Source organism: Podarcis raffonei, chromosome 4, assembly GCF_027172205.1.
Source record: "Podarcis raffonei isolate rPodRaf1 chromosome 4, rPodRaf1.pri, whole genome shotgun sequence".
NCBI classification, from domain to species: domain Eukaryota; kingdom Metazoa; phylum Chordata; class Lepidosauria; order Squamata; family Lacertidae; genus Podarcis; species Podarcis raffonei.
Genome location: NC_070605.1, coordinates 97,649,394 through 97,673,840, shown reverse-complemented (window position 1 = coordinate 97,673,840; position 24,447 = coordinate 97,649,394). Strand labels below are relative to the sequence as shown.

General features: G+C 43.5%; 1 protein-coding gene across 1 annotated transcript in view; it reads left to right on the top strand.

Annotated features, from left to right (window-relative positions):
* Window positions 1-6,280: 6,280 nt before the first annotated feature.
* The window catches only part of SCEL (sciellin), a 54,710-nt gene continuing 36,543 nt past the window's right edge, over window positions 6,281-24,447 (top strand). The window contains exons 1-5 of the mRNA XM_053384628.1: window positions 6,281-6,755; window positions 17,077-17,149; window positions 18,773-18,890; window positions 22,519-22,581; window positions 23,349-23,417. Of these exons, the coding sequence (XP_053240603.1) occupies window positions 17,107-17,149; window positions 18,773-18,890; window positions 22,519-22,581; window positions 23,349-23,417 (293 nt within the window). The 5' untranslated portion in view covers window positions 6,281-6,755; window positions 17,077-17,106. The remainder of the gene's footprint in view (window positions 6,756-17,076; window positions 17,150-18,772; window positions 18,891-22,518; window positions 22,582-23,348; window positions 23,418-24,447) is intronic.

The following is a 24,447-nucleotide window of genomic DNA, read 5'->3' as shown; positions in this document are numbered from 1 at the left end:
AAAGGGACCCCTGACCATTAGCGCCAGTCGTGGCCGACTCTGGGGTTGCCGCGCTCATCTCGCTTTATTGGCCAAGGGAGCCGGCGTACAGCTTCTGGGTCATGTGGCCAGCAGGACTAAGCCGCTTCTGGCAAACCAGAGCAGCACATGGAAGTGCCGTTTACCTTCCCGTGGCAGCGGTATCTATTTATCTACTTGCACTTTGACATGCTTTTGGACTACTAGGTTGGCAGGAGCAGGGACCGAGCAATGGAAGCTCACCCCGTTGCGGGGATTCGAACTGCCGACCTTCATGATCGACAAGTCCTAGGCTCTGTGGTTTAACCCACAGCGCCACCCGCGTCCCAATAGTTGCTTCTCATACTTATCAGTTTTGTAGTGCTCACACAATATCATTGCCATCAAAATACCAACCTGCATTTCAATCTGGGTTTATACTTTCTGGGGGAAATCTGATAAGTAAAAAAACAAAACAAGAAAAAACTAAGAAAAGCTTAAGAAGATCAGGCCAATGGCCCGTCTAGTCCAGCATCTTGTTCTCACAGTGGCCAACCAGATGCATATGGGAAACCTGGAAGCAGGACCTGAGCACAACAGAACTCTCCCCTCACCGTCCATTTTGTGTCATGAGTCATGTGGAGGGGCCATGGAACGGGAGGTTGGATATGGAGAAGGAAAGGGAGGAGCTTGGAATTGGAGCTAGGTGATTCAGGCGAAGGTCCCAGTGGGAATGGGGGAAGATGAGCGTGGGACCCCAAGAAGGGTCTGAGTCTGGAGACAGGGGCAGTGGTTCAGGAAATCCACTGACATAGAAACATCTGCCAGCACAAACAAAACTTGAAGGTTCAACCCGATTGCTTGCCCAATTCTGGGACTTTGGCTGCTTGCCACACGAATGCTGTGCCTGCTCTGTCCTTCCAAAGGAAGGTGAAAGGGGCGTGCCACTTGTTCGAACAACATCTTAGCTTATACTTAGCCATGTATTTCTACATCTTTTGCGCCTGTGGTTCTGTGTACACCAATCTGAGCCTACATACCAGTTTTATTTATGTGTTTGGTCTTTGTCCAAAAACAAGTCCATACGTAGTTCCAATGATTTGTCCAGCAGTGAGGACATTTTGCCCCTTTTCTCAATCCATTAGGAATTATGTTTTTGTCAAGGAAATTCTCTGACCCAACTAGAAAATTTTCAACACACCTGGTTTGGGATAGAAACACAGGAGTCTGCTTCAATGTGTTATAGGCGTGAGTTGCAGAAAGGTAATTGCATCTTGAGCTGTGAGGAATTTCAAGTGTTTTGTACAGGGAACAGAATAGGTACACATAAGGCAAAGAGAACACGTATCTTTCAAGCAGAGTTGTCCTCCCATAATTGCGTGAGTTCATGTTTGGCTGAATTGTTCCTCTTCTCTACACCTTACTGAACATTATGATTAATGTATCCCTGCTGCTAGTTCTGGCTTTGGTAAGCAGCCTTTGGTAAAACTAATTCTGGCCAAAAAACACATAATTTAAGCATTTGAAAAGTGCTCATTATTTCTCCAGTAAAGAATGATGACAAAAAAGTGGATTTTCCCCTACACAACAGGTGATTAGTTTTCTTGAAGGGAATGTAGATTTATGATGGCTGCTTTTTTTATCTTAACAACAGCAACAAAAACACACCCCATCTGTCCATTCTTCAGGGGAGAATCCAAGCAAAATCTAACATTGCTGATTTCTAAACCATTGCAGTATGGTGCACTAACCTCCACAGAACAGGAAACATTTCAAGAGGGGCAAGATTAACAAATGAAGACAGTAGCTTTGAACACTTGTCTGCTGTTAGTAGTGCTGTATAAAGTGGTGTCTCACTCCAAGACAAAACACCAGTGTGGATAAGGCCCAGCCTATTTCATTGGCATCCATCGTTTATTTTGTATGCTGGGAGTAGAAGAGAATGAATTAAATGCTGCGCTTCAAGCTTGACGATGAAATGTTATTGAACCTGTTTTACCCTGCCCTGTATTTGCCGCTCCCTGAGAACCACACACACTGAAAGCAAGTTGCAAATCAAGTAAAACCCAACTTGGTGATTTGTCATGCAACATGTTGTCAGTAATTTAAATACACACCCAAGTCAGTCATGTTATTTAAGTTTCATTACAGTTCACTGGCTGAGACTTTTCTCATCTTCCAGTCTAAGCGCTTTCCAGTTAAGATTAAGAACTTTGGGGTTTTCTTTTTTTTAAAAATGAAGGTTAAATATCTTTTCACATGGTCAGAATCTCCTTCAGGCTGGACCAAAACAAGAGCTCTCTTTGCAAGTGATGGTCTGCAGGGAGACTGAATGCACAGGGTCGGAGCTGGAATGCTTATTGTGCAATGCGCCTGTTTGCATGGAAGCTTCTTGTGTTCAGCTGAATGTGTGTGGGCTTTCTTTTCAGACATTTGGAACAACCTGTGGGACTTATTAGGACAGTGGTGCATGGGCAGAACCATTAGGCCATGTGGCACAGTCTTGCTCTGACACCCACCCCATATCTAGCCTATGCATGGAGGCTAACCTGTGAAGAGGGCTTTGAACTAGACCCATCTTTGTAGCTCATGTATAAAAGTATATATGGAAAGATGCCTATGGAGTGTGGAGAATTCTACAACAACCTGGGATGTTTGCCCAGACTTGTTCACTCCCCATGCGCTCTATGAAGGTTGGCAGGTTATAGTCCATTGAGAACGTATATGTGGTCCACTTCAAAATTTTAGATAAGGAATTGCATTATAGAATGCTATCCCATGTAAAAATCGACATGACCATAAACAGTTAGACATCATGCTATTTCCAGTCCAGCATGCTGTTCTTCAGTGAAAAGGAACTGAATTTTTGTGTGTGGTGTGAACAATTAATGCATGTGGCTTACCCCATCTGCAGTCTAAACTGGTGTAGAGCAGAAACAGTTGTAATACATGATCTACTGTTTATGTAGACTGGTTGCCTGCACATTTTTGTTTGTTTTGTTTTGTAATTTATGCTTTTCTACTGGCATGTGCTCGTATTTGCCTGTGTGATGATAAGCACCAATGCAAACTGAGGATATGGGCCAACTTAGCTTGGGAATCCTGATTCACTCCTGAAGTAAACTCCTCCTTTCAGAAGACATGCTGGTTGTCATTCTATGCATTTTGGCAAGAATTGTGCAGTGGTACTTGTTAATTAATCCCAGTTACTAATTGTCCATGACAACACTGTGCACTATAAAATACATAAACATATGTTTGGGAAGTATAGTCACGCTTACTCATTTAACCTTTGTGTTCTGAGTAAAGACACAAATGTCAGCAAATGCATAAATGTCTAGTTGGTTTGTCCTTTTTACTCTTTGGAAAGCAAAGGCGGTGGCATTCTGTAAGGTAAATGTTCCTAGGCACCACCATTGCTAATGTACCCACGAAGAGAGACCCTAATTCCTATATGGACCCAAAGACTCCTACCATCTCAGCCCCTATTAAGTCCAACAGTGTTTGAAACAAGAGCCCCTGTAAAATTGCAGTGAATAGGCTGATGTTTAGGGTGCCGTGAGTATTCATGGCATTTCCAGCCAATCTCATTAATTCTCCTTCTGCCTTCGGCATGTGAATTTTGCTGAGACTTGTGGGAATAAAATGTATCGCCAGGAGCCTTTTCGCTGTCACTGAAGGCTCTCTTGGCATCTGAAGTATGTGTTTGCCAACCTGTGGCCACTCTTGCAGTGTTCTCTCTTGTATGGATTAAGGTGTGGCTCAGTTCATGCTGTTGCTGCGTACCTGAAACTTAAAGACGAGCAAATTTCTCCTCAAGATAAGCACAAAGCCTTGGGAACAAGATATACACGTTCTAGGTTCATATAATTAACTCTTGCATTTGCAGTTCTATTAATAGCTTGCAGCCTCCCTTCCAGGAATAGGCTCAGAGAGTGTGTATCAATCACTTTTGTATCCTGCCATTCCTCCAAAGGGCAGCATAGCGTAATCCCCCTCCCCAATTAAACCTGCTTATAACCACCTTGTGAAGCAGGTTATGCTGCCAATGTGGCTTGCCCAACTTTGAGTTTCATGGGTAAAAACAAATATTTCTCATATTGAAGTCCACTTTGTCCAATGCCCCCTGGTTGGACTTGGATTTGGATCCACTGACTGGTAGATCTCAGACTGATTTGCAGTAGATCGCCTAGAATTTCTGATTCATTTTGCTATATGCAGCACCTCATGCCACAACATAGTTACAACATATACTCGGGCTACCAAAACAGAGATAAAGGTAAAGGTAAAGGTACCCTTGCCCATATGGGCCAGTCGTGTCCGACTCTAGGGTTGTGTGCCCATCTCACTTAAGAGGCCGGGGGCCAGCGCTGTCCGGAGACACTTCCGGGTCATGTGGCCAGCGTGACAAAGCTGCATCTGGTGAGCCAGCAGAGCACACGGAAACGCCGTTTACCTTCCCGCCAGTAAGCGGTCCCTATTTATCTACTTGCACCCAGGGGTGCTTTCAAACTGCTAGGTTGGCAGGCGCTGGGACCGAGCAATGGGAGCGCACCCTGCCGCGGGGATTCGAACCGCCGACCTTTCGATCGGCAAGTCCTAGGCGCTGAGGCTTTTACCCACAGCGCCACCCGCGTCCAAAACAGAGATAGCCACTATTATTTGTAGATGCCAGAACAGGTCTCCCATGCGGAAGAAGAGTTAGATGCTAAAGCTATTTAATAGCCAAATTCCTTCTTCTTTTTCTATTTTTCCTTTTTGCTTGCTTCTTTCCTGGGTGAGATATTTCTAAACTTGTGCATATATAGTTTTTGAATTGCTTTGTGTATAAACTCTGTAAATTTTGGGAGTTAGTGAGACATAGCTGATGGGCTTGGAAGTGAAATTTTCCAATACCGAGCTCTCCGGAGGGAAAGAAATAAGAGTTGGTAGCTCTGACCTTGAAGTTGGTTGAACTGAAGTAATTGTTTTGAGAACAGTCATGGCAGAAAAAAGTAAACAGGGGTTTTTCCTGTTCTTATTCTGTCTCTCACAGCTACAATAAACCTACCATTAAAATTATGGACTGGTCATTTCTTTCTCAGAGGGCAAATGGGAAAATTTAGCAGGGGGTCAAATACTTTCCCCCCTCACTGTAACCCCTTACTTATGTTAGGTTAACGGAAAACAATTAAAAAATCAGGAATTACCATAACTTTGAGGATTTATTTTAATCAAAAGAGATATATGCAACATTAAATACTGTAGACGCTCGGGTTGCGAACATGATCCGTGTGGGATGCACGTTCGCAACCCGCAGCGTTCGCAACCCGCAGCGGCACATCTGCGCATGCACGGGTTGCGATTCGGCACTTCTGCGCAGAATGTGATTTAGCACTTCTGCGCATGCATGACTGCCGAAACCCGGAAGTAACCCGTTCCGGTACATCCGGGTTTTGGCAGTCCATAACCTGAAAAAGGGACGTGGGTGGCGCTGTGGGTAAAAGCCTCAGTGCCTAGGACTTGCCGATCGAAAGGTCGGCGGTTCGAATCCCCGCGGCGGGGTGCGCTCCCGTCGCTCGGTCCCAGCACCTGCCAACCTAGCAGTTCGAAAGCACCCCCGGGTGCAAGTAGATAAGTAGGGACCGCTTACTAGCGGGAAGGTAAACGGTGTTTCCGTGTGCTACGCTGGCTCACCAGATGCAGCTTGTCACGCTGGCCACGTGACCCGGAAGTGTCTCCGGACAGTGCTGGCCCCCGGCCTCTTAAGTGAGATGGGCGCACAACCCTAGAGTCGGACACGACTGGCCCGTACGGGCAGGGGTACCTTTACCTTTACCTAACCTGAAAAAATGCAACCTGAAGCGTCTGTAACCCGAGGTATCACTGTACCTCACAGCAGGCTCCAGAATGCCTTGGATTTTTTAAAAAACACACCATTATTTTGCTATATATTTGTTTGGCTCACCTCTTGGCATGGGTGTTTAATGCTGAATGATAGTGCATAATCTGACATCATATGTTGGTTGCCTCACATCCTCTATGGGGTGTCCACCTTCTTCATGAATTAGAATTACATCCTTGGAGAGCGAGTGCATAAATAAAATATCTGTTTCCATACAACAGCAATTGTAGCCCTTTTATTTAGTTATACTTCAGATTGCTTAATAGCTAAACCTGATTTTCCAGAGCAGAGCGAGTTTTCTTCTGGAGTTCCTACAACGCCAGCTTCTAAGAAGGCTTCAGCAAAACGACTGAAATTCTTCAGCCAATAGACATAGGACTGCAGTGTGTAAATTTCTCAGGTTACGGTCCTGAAGATTCCTCACATGCTTGGCAGGGTTTTTTGTTTTTTTTTTAAAAAATATATACATTCAACTTCCAACTAAAGTGATAGGTCTCTTGCAGCAGAGTGACAACTGGCTTCTTGTTTTTTATGGGATTAGGCACCTTGTAACAAAAATGTATTGTTATCATTAGCAACCTGCATGTTTTTTGCTGTCTGTTGCAATCTGTCTCTGCATCACAGGAGAGAATTTAGCAGAGACTAGAGTACAAAAATATGCCAGTGGATTTTAACTGAACTGGTATTTGTGCAAGGTGAACTCCCTCTTCTGCACCTCCTTTCTCCTCCCTGAATGAGTCAGCCTCTGGTAGAGAAGCCTCCAAGCTGTTAAGACTGTCAGATGGAGGACGATCCTGCTCTTCTGTAAACTGAACTGCGTAACAGAGACCACTGGGTGCCGAGTTCTGGACCTTTTCATTCATGGTTTGAAGAGGTAAGCATGGATTTTAATATATACTGGGAATTGTTACAGGCCAAACTCTTCTAGTGAGTTTGGACTTACGGCAGCCAACTTCAGTTTTGAGGACTGGTTTTATTCTTCTTCTACCACATTCCTGCTTCACAGACCTCTGTATAATCTGATGGAACCTCTGAAAGGCTACACAAAAGCTGGGGTGTCAAAATCGCTTTAGAGTTTTGAAAACTTGCTTGTTCAAACGATTCTCTAATTTGTAGTTGTTTGCTTAACTGATAACTCTAGTGTGCACTCACCCTGGAAGGAAAACGGCTTAATCTTTTTATCTATTTTTACACGTGGGAGATGGTGGAAGGAGTAGCATTTTACGCATGTTAATCTTATGTGCATTGTGGTGGAAATGTACCAGTACATTCCTTTCATAGGAAGGAACATAGAAATCAGACATGTCTTTAAAAACAGAGTATGAAATAAATTTGGTAGATGGCAGGGATTAAAAGTTCTGCTTTATTGCAAGTATGTAGCAGATCTTTGAAGGAAGGTGTTTTGCTTTGTTTTCTTCAAAATAACAAAGAAATAAGTTTCAAGTTGTACAAAATGTTCCACCGTGCAGAAACAATTTACATTTGAAGCACAGGAGTGTTTGAAGGAAAACAAATTCACACAAATCAAAAATTTTGTCATCTTTAACTAGCTGATTTCAGGCTATGTACAATTTTAAAGATTAATTTCTTTCAAGGCACAATCTTCTCCACCCAAATCCTGCAAAACCAGTTCCAGAAGCTTGCTTTGCTATGAATAGACAAGTGATTTCAGCATTACACTTTTGTACTGGGTCGTTAAACCTTCTCTTTTGTATTTGTAATCTCCCATGACTGAGATAATGATGATCATATTTTACTAAATACGTCATTCCTTATGTGCAAAACAGAATACATGTCTGCCTGCAAAAAATGCTATTTAGGGTGTGAAACTTGTGAGATGAGATTGAAGCCTGATGATCTGTTTGGTCTCTAAAACATGCATGTAGTTAGCTGCCATTTTGGCCTAATCTAATTAACTGTGTAGGGACGCGGGTGGCGCTGTGGGTAAAAGCCTCAGCGCCTAGGGCTTGCCGATCGAAAGGTCGGCGGTTCGAATCCCCACGGCGGGGTGCGCTCCCGCTGCTCGGTCCCAGCGCCTGCCAACCTAGCAGTTCGAAAGCACCCTCGGGTGCAAGTAGATAAATAGGGACCGCTTACTGGCGGGAAGGTAAACGCCGTTTCCGTGTGCTGCGCTGGCTCACCAGATGCAACTTTGTCATGCTGGCCACGTGACCCGGAAGTGTCTCCGGACAGCGCTGGCCCCCGGCCTCTTGAGTGAGATGGGCGCACAACCCCAGAGTCTGTCAAGACTGGCCCGTACGGGCAGGGGTACCTTTACCTTTACTTTAATTAACTGTGTGCCCATAAGACCTGTTCTCAGAGTCACTACAACCTGTCACTACAAATGCCTCTGATTACTGTAGGTGGCCCAGATTCATTTAACCATAGAGTTGGAGGCTTCTTTTGTAGACTATTTAGTACAACAGTCTGCTTGAGGAAGGAAGTGCAGAGATACAGCAGATGGTTATTTAGTTTCATGACTATTTGCCCACCACCACGATGAGCTGAATTCAGCTTTGAACACACGAATGCAAAGGAGACCCTAACTGTATTTATGGTTATGCTGAGAAGCTTTTTGCTGAGAAGGTTTTGTTTCTGTTCCCTCTACTTAACTGTTCTGCATAAACAGTGTTTCGGCTCCCATGGTATTAACTGCTATCCTCATTAAGCTACTACAGAACACGCTTGCTGGCAAACTGGAGCTCCTGAAGTGGTGTAAACCTTTCTGTGGTTGATTCTTCTATCTGCTGCATTGCAAGCTGTGCACATTTAATGGATAAACCCGATTTAAGTGCCCCCCATAGACTTGGATGCCACTGCCTAGTTGCTTTTGACCAGATCTTTATTGCTGGTTATCTAAAGATGTGCATACATCAGTGTATTATACATATTGTTTGCTGCATGAGGCATTGACATGGCTTAAATGATTGCCTCAGCAGTTGAAAGTGTGAAGATGCCCTTCTTAAAACACCAGTAGTTAGAATGGCTATTATTATGATTTCCTCTATGTGAAAGGATCAGATCGTGCTTGCTTAGGGGATCCTGCTGCCAGTGACTTTCACCTGTTTTAAATCTGTTTTACAAAAGCTTTGACATTCTATATACTTTACAAAACTTAATTTTACTTCCAGCGTGCTATCCTAAAAACTGCATTAGCAACCCTCCAAGTATCCCTGCTTTCCAGGGACAGCCCCAAATTTACAGAAAATGTACCAGTTTCTGATTTGATCCCAGAATGTCATGCTTTTCCTTAGGACATCCCTATTTTCATTGGAGAAATGTTGGAGGGTATGAAGATATCTGACCCCTGAGCCATTTGAAGGAAGACCTGTATAAGGAAGTTTAAAATGTTTATTTTTTTAAAGTTTTGTTATATGTTGGGAGCTGCCCAGAGTGACTGGGGCAACCTAGTCAGAGGGACGTGGTATTAATACTACTACTACTACTACTACTACTACTACTACTACTACTAATAATTATTATTATTATTAATGGAATAGGACATCCCTATTTTCATCGGAGAAATGTTGGAGGGTAGGCATTAGAGCAGGGGTGAGTAATCTTTTTGAAGTTAATGGATGCATTTCCTTGAGGGTGCAACCCCTTCTCTCTTCTTCTTCTTCTTCTTCTTCTTCTTCTTCTTCTTCTTCTTCTTAACACATTCATTCTCTTTCTCCCACACAAACATCTCCCATCCATCCATCCATCCACATACACTCGACACCAGCATTATTCCCATTCACCCACCCATTCTCTTGTCCTCTCATCCATTTACACAATTGTCACACTAATGCAGGCATGCAGCCAAGAGCGCACACCATTCACCCACAAGCCATTCATTCTCTTTCTCACAGAGGGCAGCACCGAGATCATCACTGTGAAGGTTGTTCTAGCTCTGGTGGTCCATAACTGGGCTCTTCTCTTTCTCCTGGCACGTGTGAAGCATGTCAGGGACTGGCTTGATGAAGAAGAGTGATGGAAGGCTGTCTCCCAAGAGGCCCCACCAGGGAGGGTTCTGAAGACTTCACCTTAGAGCCCAGAGCCTGGACACTGAGGAGCAGTCAGCAGAAGGGATGAGCTGGGAGCTGATAGAAGCAGGAGAATTGTGCCTGAGTGAACCAAAAGGACCAAGGATTTTGACAGTATTTTTTCCTTACAACAGATCTGGGCTGAGCTGACTTATTGTGGGACAGTAGCAATTATTATTATTTTTTTGAATACTGAGAACTTAGAATCTCCACAAGTTTCAGCAGGGATAAAATAAAGGCAGCTCTAATGTTGCTAATTGTCTACTCTATAGTAAACCTCTTTTTTGTTTGTTTTTAAATGTTGCCCCCTTCAATTAACCCCTATTTTTTGTGTGTGGTGATTTTGTCATCCACCACAATTTTGAAACAAAAGTTCTTTTCTCAGTGCTACAGGAAACTATCCTTAATTTGTTAAGGCGTGGATTCTGGAGCCTGAGGCAGAGCGAGAAATTAAATCTTGTGGAGTCACAGGATAATAGGTAAAATAGAGATGGGAGAATTAGGCCAGGGTGAGATTGTTTGTAGACCTGCGATAAAGAACAAGGAGCACGAAGTTTACAACCCAGCATTAGCAACTGTTCACACGCCTGCCTCTCCCTCCCCAGGAGCCTGGCTATTTAGTTCACATAGACAGCTGAGGTACACTTTGGGAAATCAACTTGGTACAATGTGGTCCATCATGTATGGTAGCTGGACAGCAGCCGGAGCTTGAGGATAGTGAAAGCCTTGTTGGCTAAAAGGAGAAGTCCTGTCCGGAGCTGTGAAGGGCCAGAGTAGGGCCCTTGTTCAGTCTAATCACACAGGAACAAGGGCATAAGGACAGGGGTGTGTTGTAGGAGCAGCAAAAACGATCTGAGGCACACTTGAGCTTACCTAGGAACTACAGTACTTATACAGTATTAATATCTTCTCCACATTTGAGCATTATTTAGCTGTTGATCCATTTCCCCCCATTCAAATTAGACCGGAGTACTCCACCCCTGAATGCATTTGAATTTGTATATGAAGAGCAACTTTGATGTTGTCCATTAATACGCATAGGAATTCCCTGTTGTGTTTCTTCCCACCTTCTAATTTGTTGATTGTATTATGCTGATTAAGACCAACAGAGCATGCATTCAGATAAATAACCAAAAATTATCCACCCAGGAAGTGTGAAACAAAATAATACACAGTCTCAGGCAATTGTGAACTCTCAGCACACACCTTTGAAGTTTTCCGGTTTTGTGCAAGGGGTCTCCTAGCAGCTCTCAGCACCCTTAAAGGATTACAGATTCTTTGGGGGAAAGATATAACAGCAAACTGGTATAAGATTGCTTAAAATGTACAGTTTGGGTGCGGCTAACACTGAGCTGTGGATGTGACAAGACTATATTTCTTTTAAAAATTACAGGAATTATATCTAAGTTTGCTAATGCGTACAAGCTAGCATGTCTGATGTTTATGTGGTCAGTCACTGAGATCAGGATGCTGGACTAGATGGGTCATTGGCCTGATCCAGGAGGTGCTTCTTAAGTTCTTATGCACAAATGTTATGCAAATACTCATTTGCCCTCCTTTTTTAGGTGATGCATTTCCCTTTTTTATTATTATGCTTAAGTAAAGGTAAAGGGACCCCGTGACCGACTGGGGTTGCGGCGTTCATCTCGCTTTACTGGCCAAGGGAGCTGCCGTACAGCTTCTGGGTCATGTGGCCAGCATGACTAAGCCGCTTCTGGCGAACCAGAGCAGCGCACAGAAACACCGTTTACCTTCCCGCCCGAGTGGTACCTATTTATCTACTTGCACTTTGCTTTCAAACTGCTAGGTTGGCAGGAGCAGGGACTGAGCAACGGGAGCTCACCCCGTTGCGGGGATTCGAACCGCCGACCTTCTGATCGGCAAGTCCTAGGTTCTGTGGTTTAACTCACAGCGCCACCCGTGTCCCATGCTTAAGTGGTCACCCTATTAAATTTTCCTGCCAGACTACAGATTAGTTATTACACAGAGGCCATTTCCAGCAGCATCTGCATGGTAAACATAGCTGTGCCAGGGTCCTTATTTCACCTGCGTGCCTTTTCCTTGTGAATCTATTCCAATTTTGGAGCCAGACTTGCACTCCTCACATGTGAAATACCTTTTGCATCCCTCCTTGACGCCAGCTCATTTCCCTCCCCCCAAAGCCATCATTCCTTTAGTAATCACCACGCCCAATTACCACGCTCCCTTGCCCAAACAGGATGGAGTTATCAAAACTAAAAATGCGTGGATTAAAACACACACACACCCCATGACAGCAACACAAAAATGCAACTGCCCTTCATCATTTTTTCAGCCGTTGAGGACTGGTATTGTAAGCTTATTCACATCACGATGACTTGGAGATGGGAGTCCACCCAAGATTGTTTGCTATTTTGGGTTCATGTTTATTTGTCAGCCGGATACAAGGGTGCCTGTCGCGGAGCTGTCATATTGTGAGTACCCTGGTGCATGCTGAAACTATGACTCACCAGCGTATGACAAACAAGTGAAGCAGCGGCCAAATAATCGGTGGTCACTGGTGTACATGGGGTAGATCGATTAGACAGTGCATCTGCAGAAGATCTCTCAGCTTGGGATGAAGAGAAAGGGATAAGTGAACTTGGGAGCTTAATCTTACAGAGAGCAATGAGCTAAACCATGTGATGTCTAAGCAGGAGACCATAGCCTCATAAATAACAGTTATCAAATGTGGATAAAACAAATCAAGATCTATTGCAGTGAAATCAAAGCCTATCTTTAGCTAGCCAGACAACTCACAGTATTATCAAATACCATATTTTTTGCTCTATAAGACTCACTTTTTCCCTCCTAAAAAGTAAGGGGAAATGTGTGTGCGTCTTATGGAGCGAATGCAGGCTGTGCGGCTATCCCAGAAGCCAGAACAGCAAGAGGGATTGCTGCTTTCACTGCACAGCCATCCCTCTTGCTGTTCTGGCTTCTGAGATTCAGAATATTTTTTTTCTTGTTTTCCTCCTCCAAAAACTAGGTGCGTCTTGTGGTCTGGTGCGTCTTATAGAGTGAAAAATATGGTAGATCTGTGCCAGTTTCTTTTGGTCTGTGATAGAGAACGGGTGGATTTTGCCACCAGGTCAAATTACTTTTCTGACTTCTTGTAGCCAAATGTTTAAATGACATAGTACATGAGAAAAAGGAGACCCCAGTGGTGGGGAAGTAGGTGGGGCAGGGGAGGTTCTTAACCCCTTCTATTTCAGCCTTTTTGTTTTACACTCCAAAATGTGCTCCAAGCTACTTTTTCCATTGTTTGAAGAAGCATTTGTTGCTTCTAGGGGTCTAAAAATTCAAATCAGCATATAAAATCCAGACCTTCCCATCCATTTACTTTCTTGCCCTCTCAGGGTTGCCAGGTCACAAGGTTGCAGTCACAATTTGTACTGTTCCCCCAGCCTTCCCAAAAGCCCTCCCCCCCCTTTGGAAATTGCAATGTAAATTGAACATCCCAAAACATCTGGCAGATATACATTGTTTCATCTCAAATCATCCCACCATCAGCTAGAGCTCAGAGGAATATTGAATATTTTCAAGCTGCATGCTGAAAAAATATTAGTTGGGTGTCCTTTGGGGAAATTAAAATAAGAGCAAGTGAGAAGGAAATGGGTTTTTTGTTTGTTTCAACTTTAGTCACTAAAATTATCAAAGCAACTGGGGGGAGGGTGTCATTATTTTTGCTTCCCTCACCCCTCCCCATTTGTTTTAAAACACCCAGACAAGTCAAAGGGAATTATATACCAAACGCTGGCTTGAAAACTGAAATTGGTAGCATGCATTGTTTAAGATGTCCTGTATACTAGAAAGGTTTGAAAACAGGGCAAAAGTGAGTAAAATGCTTGCACTGTGGTCCAGAGCAAGCAAAGCAATAACTTGGGAGGGAATTTGGGGTTCTGGGAGCTGATCGTTTGCCTCTTCACACACTTGATATAGCTTTGGAAGGTTTATAAAGTTGACAAGAATGTCCTTCCTTCCTTCCTTTAGAAAAGTATTTACATAATGAGACTTCATAAAATATCAGGGTAGTGTACCACAGCAATACCACATTGCAAACATTTAAAAGCAGCACAGAGTGATCATTTTTAAAGGACTGGCTCCCCAGGAAAAAAAATATTAAACAACAGCACAGGCATGACAGCATTAACAATTCTGGAAGAGACTCCTAAACACCAAAAGTGAAATGCAAATGCAAAATGAAGTCCAAATTTGCAACATGGAGCCTTAATTTATATGTTGGCACACCAAAGAGTGTCAACGGTCTGTGAAGGTGGAGTCTTGCAATGAAAGCTTTGCCAGGGTTGAATGCTTATAAAAACAAAATTCCTCTAATTCAGATAGCATGGAAAAAATAAAAAGCAGCCACAATGAGCATTCAGCACCTTTCTTGTTGCTTTTAAATTGATCAAGCACACTTTGGTATAGCCTTTCTTTGGAACGGCAGTAGCTACCGAAACAACATAAACCTGAAGCCAAAAATCAACTATCCCACCCCTTCCCCAACAAAGCTTATCTGATAGTATAAAAAGAGTGGTTACTAGGAAATACTCCATGTTGGCTTAATGCCCAGTGAGCATTTCAAAACAATTTCTTACAGAAGGCTTGAACATTTTTGTTGTTGTTGGGTGAGAAGAAAAGCTTCCCGTCATATGTTCTGCCTGTTGCACTTTGCCAATGAATTTGACATAAATTGAAAGGGCAAGGGTGTTGCTAACATTTTCAAGATCAACAAGTAGAATTCTGAAGCTTATGCAGACAGGTGTGAATTAATAGGTGTGGCAGGACCAAGGTTTTTGGCCTCAGTCTGATACTGTTTTCAGAGTCCTTTATGAATACTTGTTTGAAAGGGCCTGAACAATCTGTGATCTACCAAGCCAGTTGCTACCTACTGACCTGGGTGCGCTGCTGGATGCTCAGAAATAGCCTTGGTGTCACATTCTCCAGCAAGCATTAAAAACAGGAGATGTATTGTTCTCCCATAGGTTGATGATCTGCAGTCAGCTTGACGAGTCACAATTGCTCAGGCCTGTTGTTCAATGCCTTGGTTGTTACAATACTCATGATAGCAAACAATTTAAACTTTCTCCTTTCTTTTGAAAAAAGAATCAACTAGAATCACTTGGAACTGGTGGAAGAGTCTATCTCTCGTGCCCCTTTATCTTCCTGCAGGACACCCTGGGAATGGAGCGTAAAACATGGTGTTGTGCAGCACCTTTTGATCAGTGTACAGTGGTACCACAGGTTACATACGCTTCAGGTTACATACGCTTCAGGTTACAGACTCCGCTAACCCAGAAATAGTACCTCGGGTTAAGAACTTTGCTTCAGGATGAGAACAGAAATCGTGCTCCGGTGGCCCAGCAGCAGCGGGAGGCCCCATTAGCTAAAGTGGTGCTTCAGGTTAAGAACAGTTTCAGGTTAAGTACAGACCTCTGGAACAAATTAAGTACTTAACCCGAGGTACCACTGTACTGGCATTTGCTTTGGACTCCACTCCAGATTTGTGTAGGGTTTGCCCCTTAGCTGTTTCTTCTACCGAATATGTCCTGCAAGGCAGTACAGTGGTACCTTGGTTTAAGAACAGCTTAGTTTATGAACAACTTGGATTAAGAATGCTGCAAACCTGGAAGTAGGTGTTTTGGTTTGTGAACTTTGCCTTGGAAGCAGAACATGTTCCGCTTCCTGTTGAGTGTGTTCCATTTGTAAATTGAGTCCCCCGCTGCTATGGGAAAGCACGCCTTGGTTTAAGAACGCTTTGGTTTAAGAACGGACTTCCGGAACGGATTAAGTTCGTAAACCAAGGTACCACTGTAGAGGTTTAGGATCAGAGTTTGCCTTCTCCTAGGTGGGCTACGTGTTATGTACTGAAGTTCTCACCCTGGGCCAGCAGGGGGATACTGTAGATAGTTTTCACTCAGGTCCTCATATTTAAATAAGGAATTGAAAGTGACGTTCAGTGATTGGATGTTACAGAAAGTTGTTACTGCTGCTTTTGTAGTGGCGCTCTATATAAGCAGGTTGGCTGAACCCTTCAGTTCAGTTCTGTTCTGGCCTGTGAATAAACAAGAGCTGTTTGAAGAATCGCTGTGTCGTCTGATATGTTCACCCACAACTTAACACTACCTTCCCAGGTTGATGAGCCTCGTCTGCCCAAGTGGAAAGTAGCACTTGATTTTAAATTTAATAATGTTGCAGTCACTATATCCAAGCAGTGTGTGAATGATTACGTTGAATATATTCTCTCTTCTCCTGTTTTTGTCCTTGTTCTATGGCACAGTCATTTATTGTATCTAAAAAACTGGTTTTGTTTTGTCATTAGTACCAAAACTTACATGTACCCGGCCAGTTGGAGAGACGTTGAAGCCAACCATTATTTACTTAATTTGATACTTTCGCTCGTTCCCTTCTTTCCCTTTCTAAAAATTGCCACCAGACTTTTAGTTAGTGGTGGTCATGCGTAAGGCAGAGAAGCTCCTGAGTGCTTGTTTAGTTGTGTGGTCAGGAATCAGAAAGCAGAGGGTCTCTGCTGACTAGTGTAAAGCAGAGCAAATAAGGAATGCCAGCTTTAAAAGACAACAGAAGCTGCTGAGGAGGGTGGATAGCTGTTCCTGCCTCCTGTCTGAAGAGGAAATGTCAGCAAGCCAATATCGAAACCTCTCTTTCAGCAGCTGACTGCTCTGCATGTTGGTGAAAAGGAGTCTCTCCTATTCCTCCACATCTCAGAGAAGCAAAGAGCCCGTTCATATTCTTGTATCTGAGGCCTGTGTGAACTGACAGCTTAAGTGAGGACTTGGGTCCTTGCTTGAGATGTATTGGGTTGTGGCTAGTCAAAATGTCTATGTGTAACTCCAGGTTTGAATCAGAGACAATATCTCACTGAATATCAGCTGCTTGGAGCAACAACAGGAAAGGGCTATTGGCCAATTGGCCATTGTGGGAAACAGGATACTTGGCTAAATAGTCCGACCCATCAGGATTCTTCTTATGTTCAGTTATATGAAAGCTGGCACCTGGAAAGTGAAGCTGAGGAAGAGTTGTGGTCTCATTATTTTAGCCTGCCATTTATGTCTTTTGCCAGATTGTGTCTCCTCCCTCCCACACACCGCCCCATACTTAATCTCTCGTGTTTTTACTTTCTTTCAGTGCACCGTAAAGAAAGCACCTCTGAACAAAATGACAACCTTCACTGTAGGAAAATCAGCCCCTAGCAAAAGTGGTAATGTGCTAGCACTCTTTCTGTTCTGCTTCTGTTGAGTTAGTCAAGGGGTTGGGGGGGAATAACATAGCCCCCTCTTTTTAAAATGTCAAACCAACAGATTGGCAAAACGTCTTCCAGCCCTTTGCATTTTGTGTCAGCTGTACTTCAAATTTAACTACATGCTGATTAACCCTTGTTGTTTGTCTGTTTTTTTGGTTATGCTATGAGGTCCCAGTTTGAGTTTCAAACTGGTCTTGAGATCAGTTGAGATGGCTGCCGCTACTCCTCTACAAGGGGATCTAGAAGTCCCACTGAACACATTTTTGAGCAAAAATGCATAAGATTGTGCTGTCAATATCTTCCATTCAGCCAGAAGTACCTCACAAATGCAATATAATCATTTTTAAAAGTTCTATCACGCAAAAGCAAAAGAATCTTTATTTGCATCAGCCACTAGCCATAGCAATAAAATACAATAAAATGTACTGAATATCCAGCTTTTGCTGACAACAGTACATTTGTGCAGAGCTGCAAACTGGAAGAAAGCAAATGTTTCTACTCGGAGAGCTTTAGCTTTCATTACAGCTTTAATAAAATCTTATGGTGGGGCGGGGGAACTAGCTCAGAGAGGTTTCAAGGAATATGGCAAGTGTGTGAACAGACTTTGAGTACAGTCCTTTTACAGAGTTAACTGGAAGTAAGCTCCATTGTACTCAGTGAGATTTACTTCTGAGTAGACCTGCAGTAAATAATAAGATGAATTTGGAGAGTTTTAGATATGGTGGCCTCTTATATTGGATGGGATGTGTTTATAGGTTTTTTAAAAGTTTTATATTGATTATTATTTTTGTATTATGTTGTATGGCACTTTGGATGGGATTCACCTCATGGGCCCCATAAGCGGAAGCCATGTGCAAGTACTTCCACTTGTGCCATGCGGCTTTCTTCTTCCTCTCCCCACACCCCCATGCTCCCCAGTTGGTCCTAAGGGAGGGCTGGCAGAGCCCCCAGAACAGTGCATGGGCGGGGGAGGGGGAGGAAAAGGGGCAAAGTCCCATTAGCCAAATCGAAATGCTTGCACAGATATAATTTTGTCATGGCTTGACATTGAATTCTACCCTGCTTGGAAGCATTTATGGAGGAAGACAATGGAAAAAAAAGTTTACTGAAAATTTAGTTGTTTTTAATTATGCATTGGAAAGATAACATCATGATGTTGATCAACATGCTAAGGCTATAGGACTTCATCCTTAGGGCGAACCCTGGTATAGTGTGGCAAGAGATTTCACATGCATCAGGCTCTAATCCCATGCAAACCTGCCTGGTAGAAAATCTCACTGAACTCAATGGAGCTTGTGTCTCAGTAGAAATGTTCAGGGTTGCACTGTAGGTATTTCTAGCAAAATAGTTAATAGTTGTGTGACATGCAGGCAATAGTCTACCACCCTGATTTCAGCTTTGAGGTTTATCTGGGAACTTTCCAAGTCTCACACTCCTTCTCTTAATTACTATTTTAAGATAGATATTTTATTAGAAACTATAGCACACATCAATGAAATCTGCAAAGTGAACAATGCAAATATTTGATCCAAAATTACATTTGGTATGTAATTTCTAATTTTCTTGCCTGTGCACTAACAGATACGAAGAATGCTTCCATTGCAATGAAGAGTAGACAACAAGTTATTAATGAGGTCAACAAGAAGAGGACTCTGTTACAAGATAACAGCTGGATAAAGAAAAGACCCGAGGAGGAAAAGTAAGCGGGGGGAGACACATTTTGGCTTTTATCTTGTTGTGATCTGCTACTCCAAACATGGCCCAGCAGTTTGCTATTGTGGCCTGCCAAGAGGCTTGCCGTGGACAAACTTCATGTTTTGTAGTCCTCGAAAGGCACAGCCACTCTTCTCGGTAGGTCTTGTCACTATGAGGCAGTTGTGGAAACTGAAGGACTCAGCCTTCCCCCAGCTGCCTAAGTCTCCTCCTGTCCAGGGTTTTCCCCAAGCAATTTGAGACTGCACCTGCATGCCTGCCTTTGCGCCTACTTCATGCCTCTCCTGGTCCTGGGAGACCAGGGAGGAGGGGAGCTTTTTGCAGCAGGAGTGGGAGACACCCTGGCTTCTTCACCAGCCTGACTCATCTCTGCCTCTTGACCTCCTCCTCTCCTGTTTCTGCTTCTGCACTCCTCTCTGCCACAGATTCTCCCTGCTCACTAAAACCTGTTGCCTCTTCGGCTTCCAACATCTCCTCCTCCCAGCCTCTCTTCTCCCTCTGATCACTCACCATCATCCCACCCCCAATCTGAAGCCTTCTTCCCTTGTGTGCTGGTCCCGAGGGTTAACCGTGCGGTGAGGTCCATGTCCAGTCCAAGGTCGAGGAGGCTGTCCATCAAAGCTGAAGCGGGGTCCGAGGCAGGGAGTCGGGTGAGGTCAGGAACTCTGGCAGAAGAGCAGGACAGGGTGCAGGCAGGAACGGGCTACCAACAATGTTGCTCCCGCAACCTGGGACTGGGCTGGCTGACTTTTATCTGCCCTAGGGCATAGGGTGGCCCCGGTCCACAGGTGACTCGCCTCTCCTGGCCTGGAGGTGAGCATTCCTCCTGCGGGAACTTAGTTCCCTCCGCCTGTCTGCCCTGAGCCTCTGCAGCTCAGGAGAGGCTGGAGGGTTACCGGACCCAGAGGCAACCTCAGCTTCCTCTGACGGGGCTGAGAGTGGAGCACCTGCAGGCAACGGGTCCTCCATCACCTCAGGAGCCAGAGCAGACTCAGCTGGTGTCTGCTCCTGAGGATCCGGCACAGGTGAGGACCCTTCAGGCTCATGCCCCAGCCCCGGCTGGTTCTGGAGGCGGGGACTCCTGTGCAGGCTGGGATTCCTCAGGTCCAGCCTCCAAGTCCAAATCCCAGGCCATCACACCTTGGCTGTTCCCCAGCCAGTGCCTCCCACCATTCCTCTGCTTCCAACCAGTCCATGGCATCCTGCCTCTGAAAAGGAGTTTCTAATGATCAATGATGTTTAATAACCACTACTGGATTGATGCTCCATGAATTTGTCTACCAGCCCACCTTTTCCTCGGTTGTATGGGCTCTTTGAATCTTGGCTCTAGACCAAGAATGGGGAACCTGTGGCCTGCCAGATGTTATTGGACTGCAGTCCTCACTTTTCCTGAATGTTGGTCACTGGTTGCCCATCCCTGCCCCAAACCAACAAGTTCTTGCTAAATGACACAGAAAGGAGTTGGCTGCTACAGTACTTGGGCAGCCAGTTTGCTTCTTCTGTGAGGCTTGCCTGTGCTTGCAGCTCTTGGTGCAGCCATCAGCTTCAGAGAGAGAAGGGATGGAAGGCAGGCCACTAAGGTGTGTGTGTCTGTGGTTTTATGTGTAATCTTAATAAAACTTCTCCCAGGGCTAGGCGCTGCAGATCAAAGGATAAGATCAAAGTACTTCAGGAGATGTTTAAATTAAACACAGGTAGCACAAGAGATAGAAAGATTAAAAATGCTTTAGAGAAAGCTTGTAGTATGTAGCATATTGCCAAGGCATGCAGATGTCAGAGTTTCACTCCAAGTGGCAGGGCACTTAACACTTAAAACAAAACAGTAAAAGTAGGAGAGGTCTGGGATGCATCTGTAAAGTCTCCTTTGTCCAGTCAACATCTGTTACATCCAATCTATTGCATATCCAATGGTGAGTCTAACTCTGTGCATTTCAAACTGTGTTCCGGGGAACCCTGGGGTGCCTCATAAATTCTCCAGGCATTCCTTAATGATCAGTACAGACAAACAAACTTACCTGAAAGATGGCTAGCTCACAACTACCCATATTCTAAAGCATATTCTCTGTAAACATAGTGTAATGGTGAGGTCGAAATATCCTGGTCAATACCTTGCATGAACTGACTATGGGCAGTATACACCCAGAATTCTCTGCTCTGCACATATAGACTACAGCTACAATATTATAATCAACAACTGCTGAAATTCCTGCTTTGACGCAACTGCTAAATTTAGTCAACAGAATCAAAATATTTTTTAAATATCTTGAAATGATCACCTTTGTTGTCTCTCAGATCTGCAACAGAATTTTGTTCCATACTCGTTTTTAAGCAAACTGACCTAATTCACACCTCCCAGGCAAATACATGGATTAGAGCTAATTATCCTTCAGATTTTGCACTTTTCCAAAGTTTCTTAGCTCAAAAAAATTACCAAAAGGGGGTATTGCACATGTATATGTTTAGTAATGCATTCATTGAAATAATACATATTTAAATGAGTATTTTGTGATAGCACAGATTTGCAATTTAATGTGAAAATGGGGTGGAATGGATTTATAAATGACCACATGTAAAACCAACAGAGACTAGAAGCAGACTGACCCATGTACTCCAAATCTGGACATTGTAGATGCAGGAGTTCTAGGGCAGATGTGCAGAACTCTTTTGACCAACAAATCTGACTGGAAGGGGTTCCCTCAAGTTTTGAAAGTTCAAAAATTACTGGTTTTGCTTTCGTAATGGAAGAATAGGATTTATGGCCATCTAGTTCAGGCATAGGCAAACTCGGCCCTCCAGATATTTTGGGACTGCAACTCCCACCATCCCTAGCTAATAGGACCAGTGATCAGGGATGATGGGAGTTGTAGTCCCAAAACATCTGGAGGGCCGAGTTTGCCTATGCCTGATCTAGTTTATAATAGCCAGAAGGTGAGGGCTGAAAAAAATCAAACAGTATTTTGCAGAAGAGTTATCTGTAGAGCAAGGGGAAAGTTCAGCAAACAAAGCCTGATGATTAAAGTATGTGAACTTTGCCACACATGTTGGCATTGGGTCCTTCCATATTTAACTCAAGATGAAGGCCTTAACTCCATTATAAGAATCAATCTTTTGTGCTCTGGCAACAGAATTCATTTATTTGTATTACATTAATAACTTGAAACTCAAGAAAGCTCAATAGCTCCATGATTTGTGCGTTGTAGCTGCAGAATTATAACTTCCAAAAAGTCATATGGATAGCTATATAAAATCTGAGTGTATGTTCATATGCTGTAGCTTCAGTGTGTGTGTGTGTGTGTGTGTGTCTGTGTGTGTGTGTGCCCGCCCTTGGTGAAAGGTTTATAGCAATTTATGGATCCACACCCGTTCATAAATTGTTGTGTAAAAATGAGGAGGTGCATCTGAACAGATGCCCAGGGCTTTTATCTGATTACATTACCAATATATGCTACATTTAGAAGTAGAATCAGTAGAAAAGTGTATGGCCCTTGAGTATTTTCCCTTTGTCAGCCTCTTCCTACATTGACACACTTCCTTGAACGGGGCCTTCAGACAGCATCATTAGTTTATAGGCACCATATAAATGAAAATAATATGAAATATTTGGTTTATTGCAGCGCTGATGAAAACTATGGCAGAGTGGTCCTTAATCAATACAAATCACAAGATGGTTTACACAGGTACAGTAGCCTGTTAATCTCTATAAGTTTCCTCCATTTTTTCCCAACTATGGAAATATATGCAAGCTATGGTTGTTTGTTCTCATTAATAACCTATAGCAGGGCTGAGGAACTTGAGATCTTCTAGGCGTTGTCGTAACTCGCATCAATCAGTCCTGATCATTGGCAATGCTGCTTGGGACTGATAGGAGTTGGAGACTAACATCTGAAGAATTTGCTTTATTGGTTCAGCAAAGTCTATGTCTTTGATTGCAATGCAATATTCCCCTTGCAAATTACGTATATTAGTGACAGAATTCTACATTTCAAGTTAAAAATGTGCTGGATCTACCCATCCATCTCCTCTCATCCACTGCTTTTAAAAATGAGAAGATGGAAAATGGATTTGTAATATGTGATAACTCCAACAAACTTTTGAAGAGATAGACCCACGTTAAATTGGACAAGACAGCTGTGAAAGGATATTGACTATTGAGGATATTGCCATGTATTCACATGATACTAGATTCTCTGGAAATGTGAAGATAATTTCTCAACATTTCTTTTGTTCAATTTAGTCAAGAGAATCAAAATATTTATTAAATATCTTGAAATGATCACCTCAACTGTGATATTGGAATATTTCAATTTATTTCTTATCTCAAAAGATCAGTTATTAAATTGCAGATGTTAATCCTCTGACAGATCTAATTTGGATACTTTGGTGACTGAAAATCTTTAAAGTCATTACTATCCCTCAGTTACTATAATGTCTTTCTTAATGTCAGGAGCCCAGATGAAAAGGATGATCAGAAAGCTTTGCTTAGCCGATATAGATCTGATACAACTTTAGACAGGTAAGAGTTTTATATAGATGGCTTTATTGTTTTGTATTATAAAGTTTGGCTGCTCTCAGGCTTTTGTACCCAGCTACACAATCCTGCTACGCTTACAATGTGATTCAGATGTTATTACTGTGTTGTGGTTTGGTGTAACAAATAGTGTTTTGGATAGATGAGACCTGGAGTCAGACTTCCCCATTCAACCTTGAAACTCATCAAGTTGCCTTTACAAAGTTGCTGTCACATAGCCTAACTTACCTCACAAGAATAAAATGATATCATTTTATGTATCCAGAGCGCTCTTGAAGAAGGATGGCGTACACATTTGATAATTACCGTATTTTTTGCACCATAACACTCACTTTTTTCCTCCTAGAAAGTAAGGGGAAATGTCTGTGCGTGTTATGGAGCGAATGCCTACGGATGGCGGGGGGATCTGCTGCAGTCGTGAGCAGAGGATCCATGGTTCCCCTTCCTTCCCTCCTCTGTGGCTCACTTTGAAACAGCAAAGTGGGAGAAGAGCCGCTGAGTGGGGAGGAGAGAGGGACAGAGAACCTGCTTCTTTAAAGGAGCAAAGCGGGAGAGGAGAGGAGCCTTCTCCTCTTATAACCCTCTTCTGCATTATTAACAGCATCCTTCTCCACCCACCCCACGCGTGTTCCTTGTCCCTTGAGTGCTTTTCCTTCCCACCCCACTTAAAACGTGGTTACAAAGCACGGATCCACATGGATCTTCAGGATTTTTGCACTGGGTCACCCCAAATTCACCATCAGATCACATAGCATGTCCATGGCTACAGCTTGCACCAAAAAAATCACGCACCCACTGTTGCCTGGGGCCGCAGTGGTGCAAAAACGTGGTTACAAAGCATGGATCCACATGGATCCTCAGGATTTTTGCATTGGGCTACCCCAAACTCATCATCAGATCACATGTCTGTGGCCACAGCATGAACCACAAAAATCATACATCCGCTGTTTCATTTAGAATATTTTTTTTCTTGTTTTCCTCCTCTAAAAACTATGTGCGTGTTATGGTCGGGTGC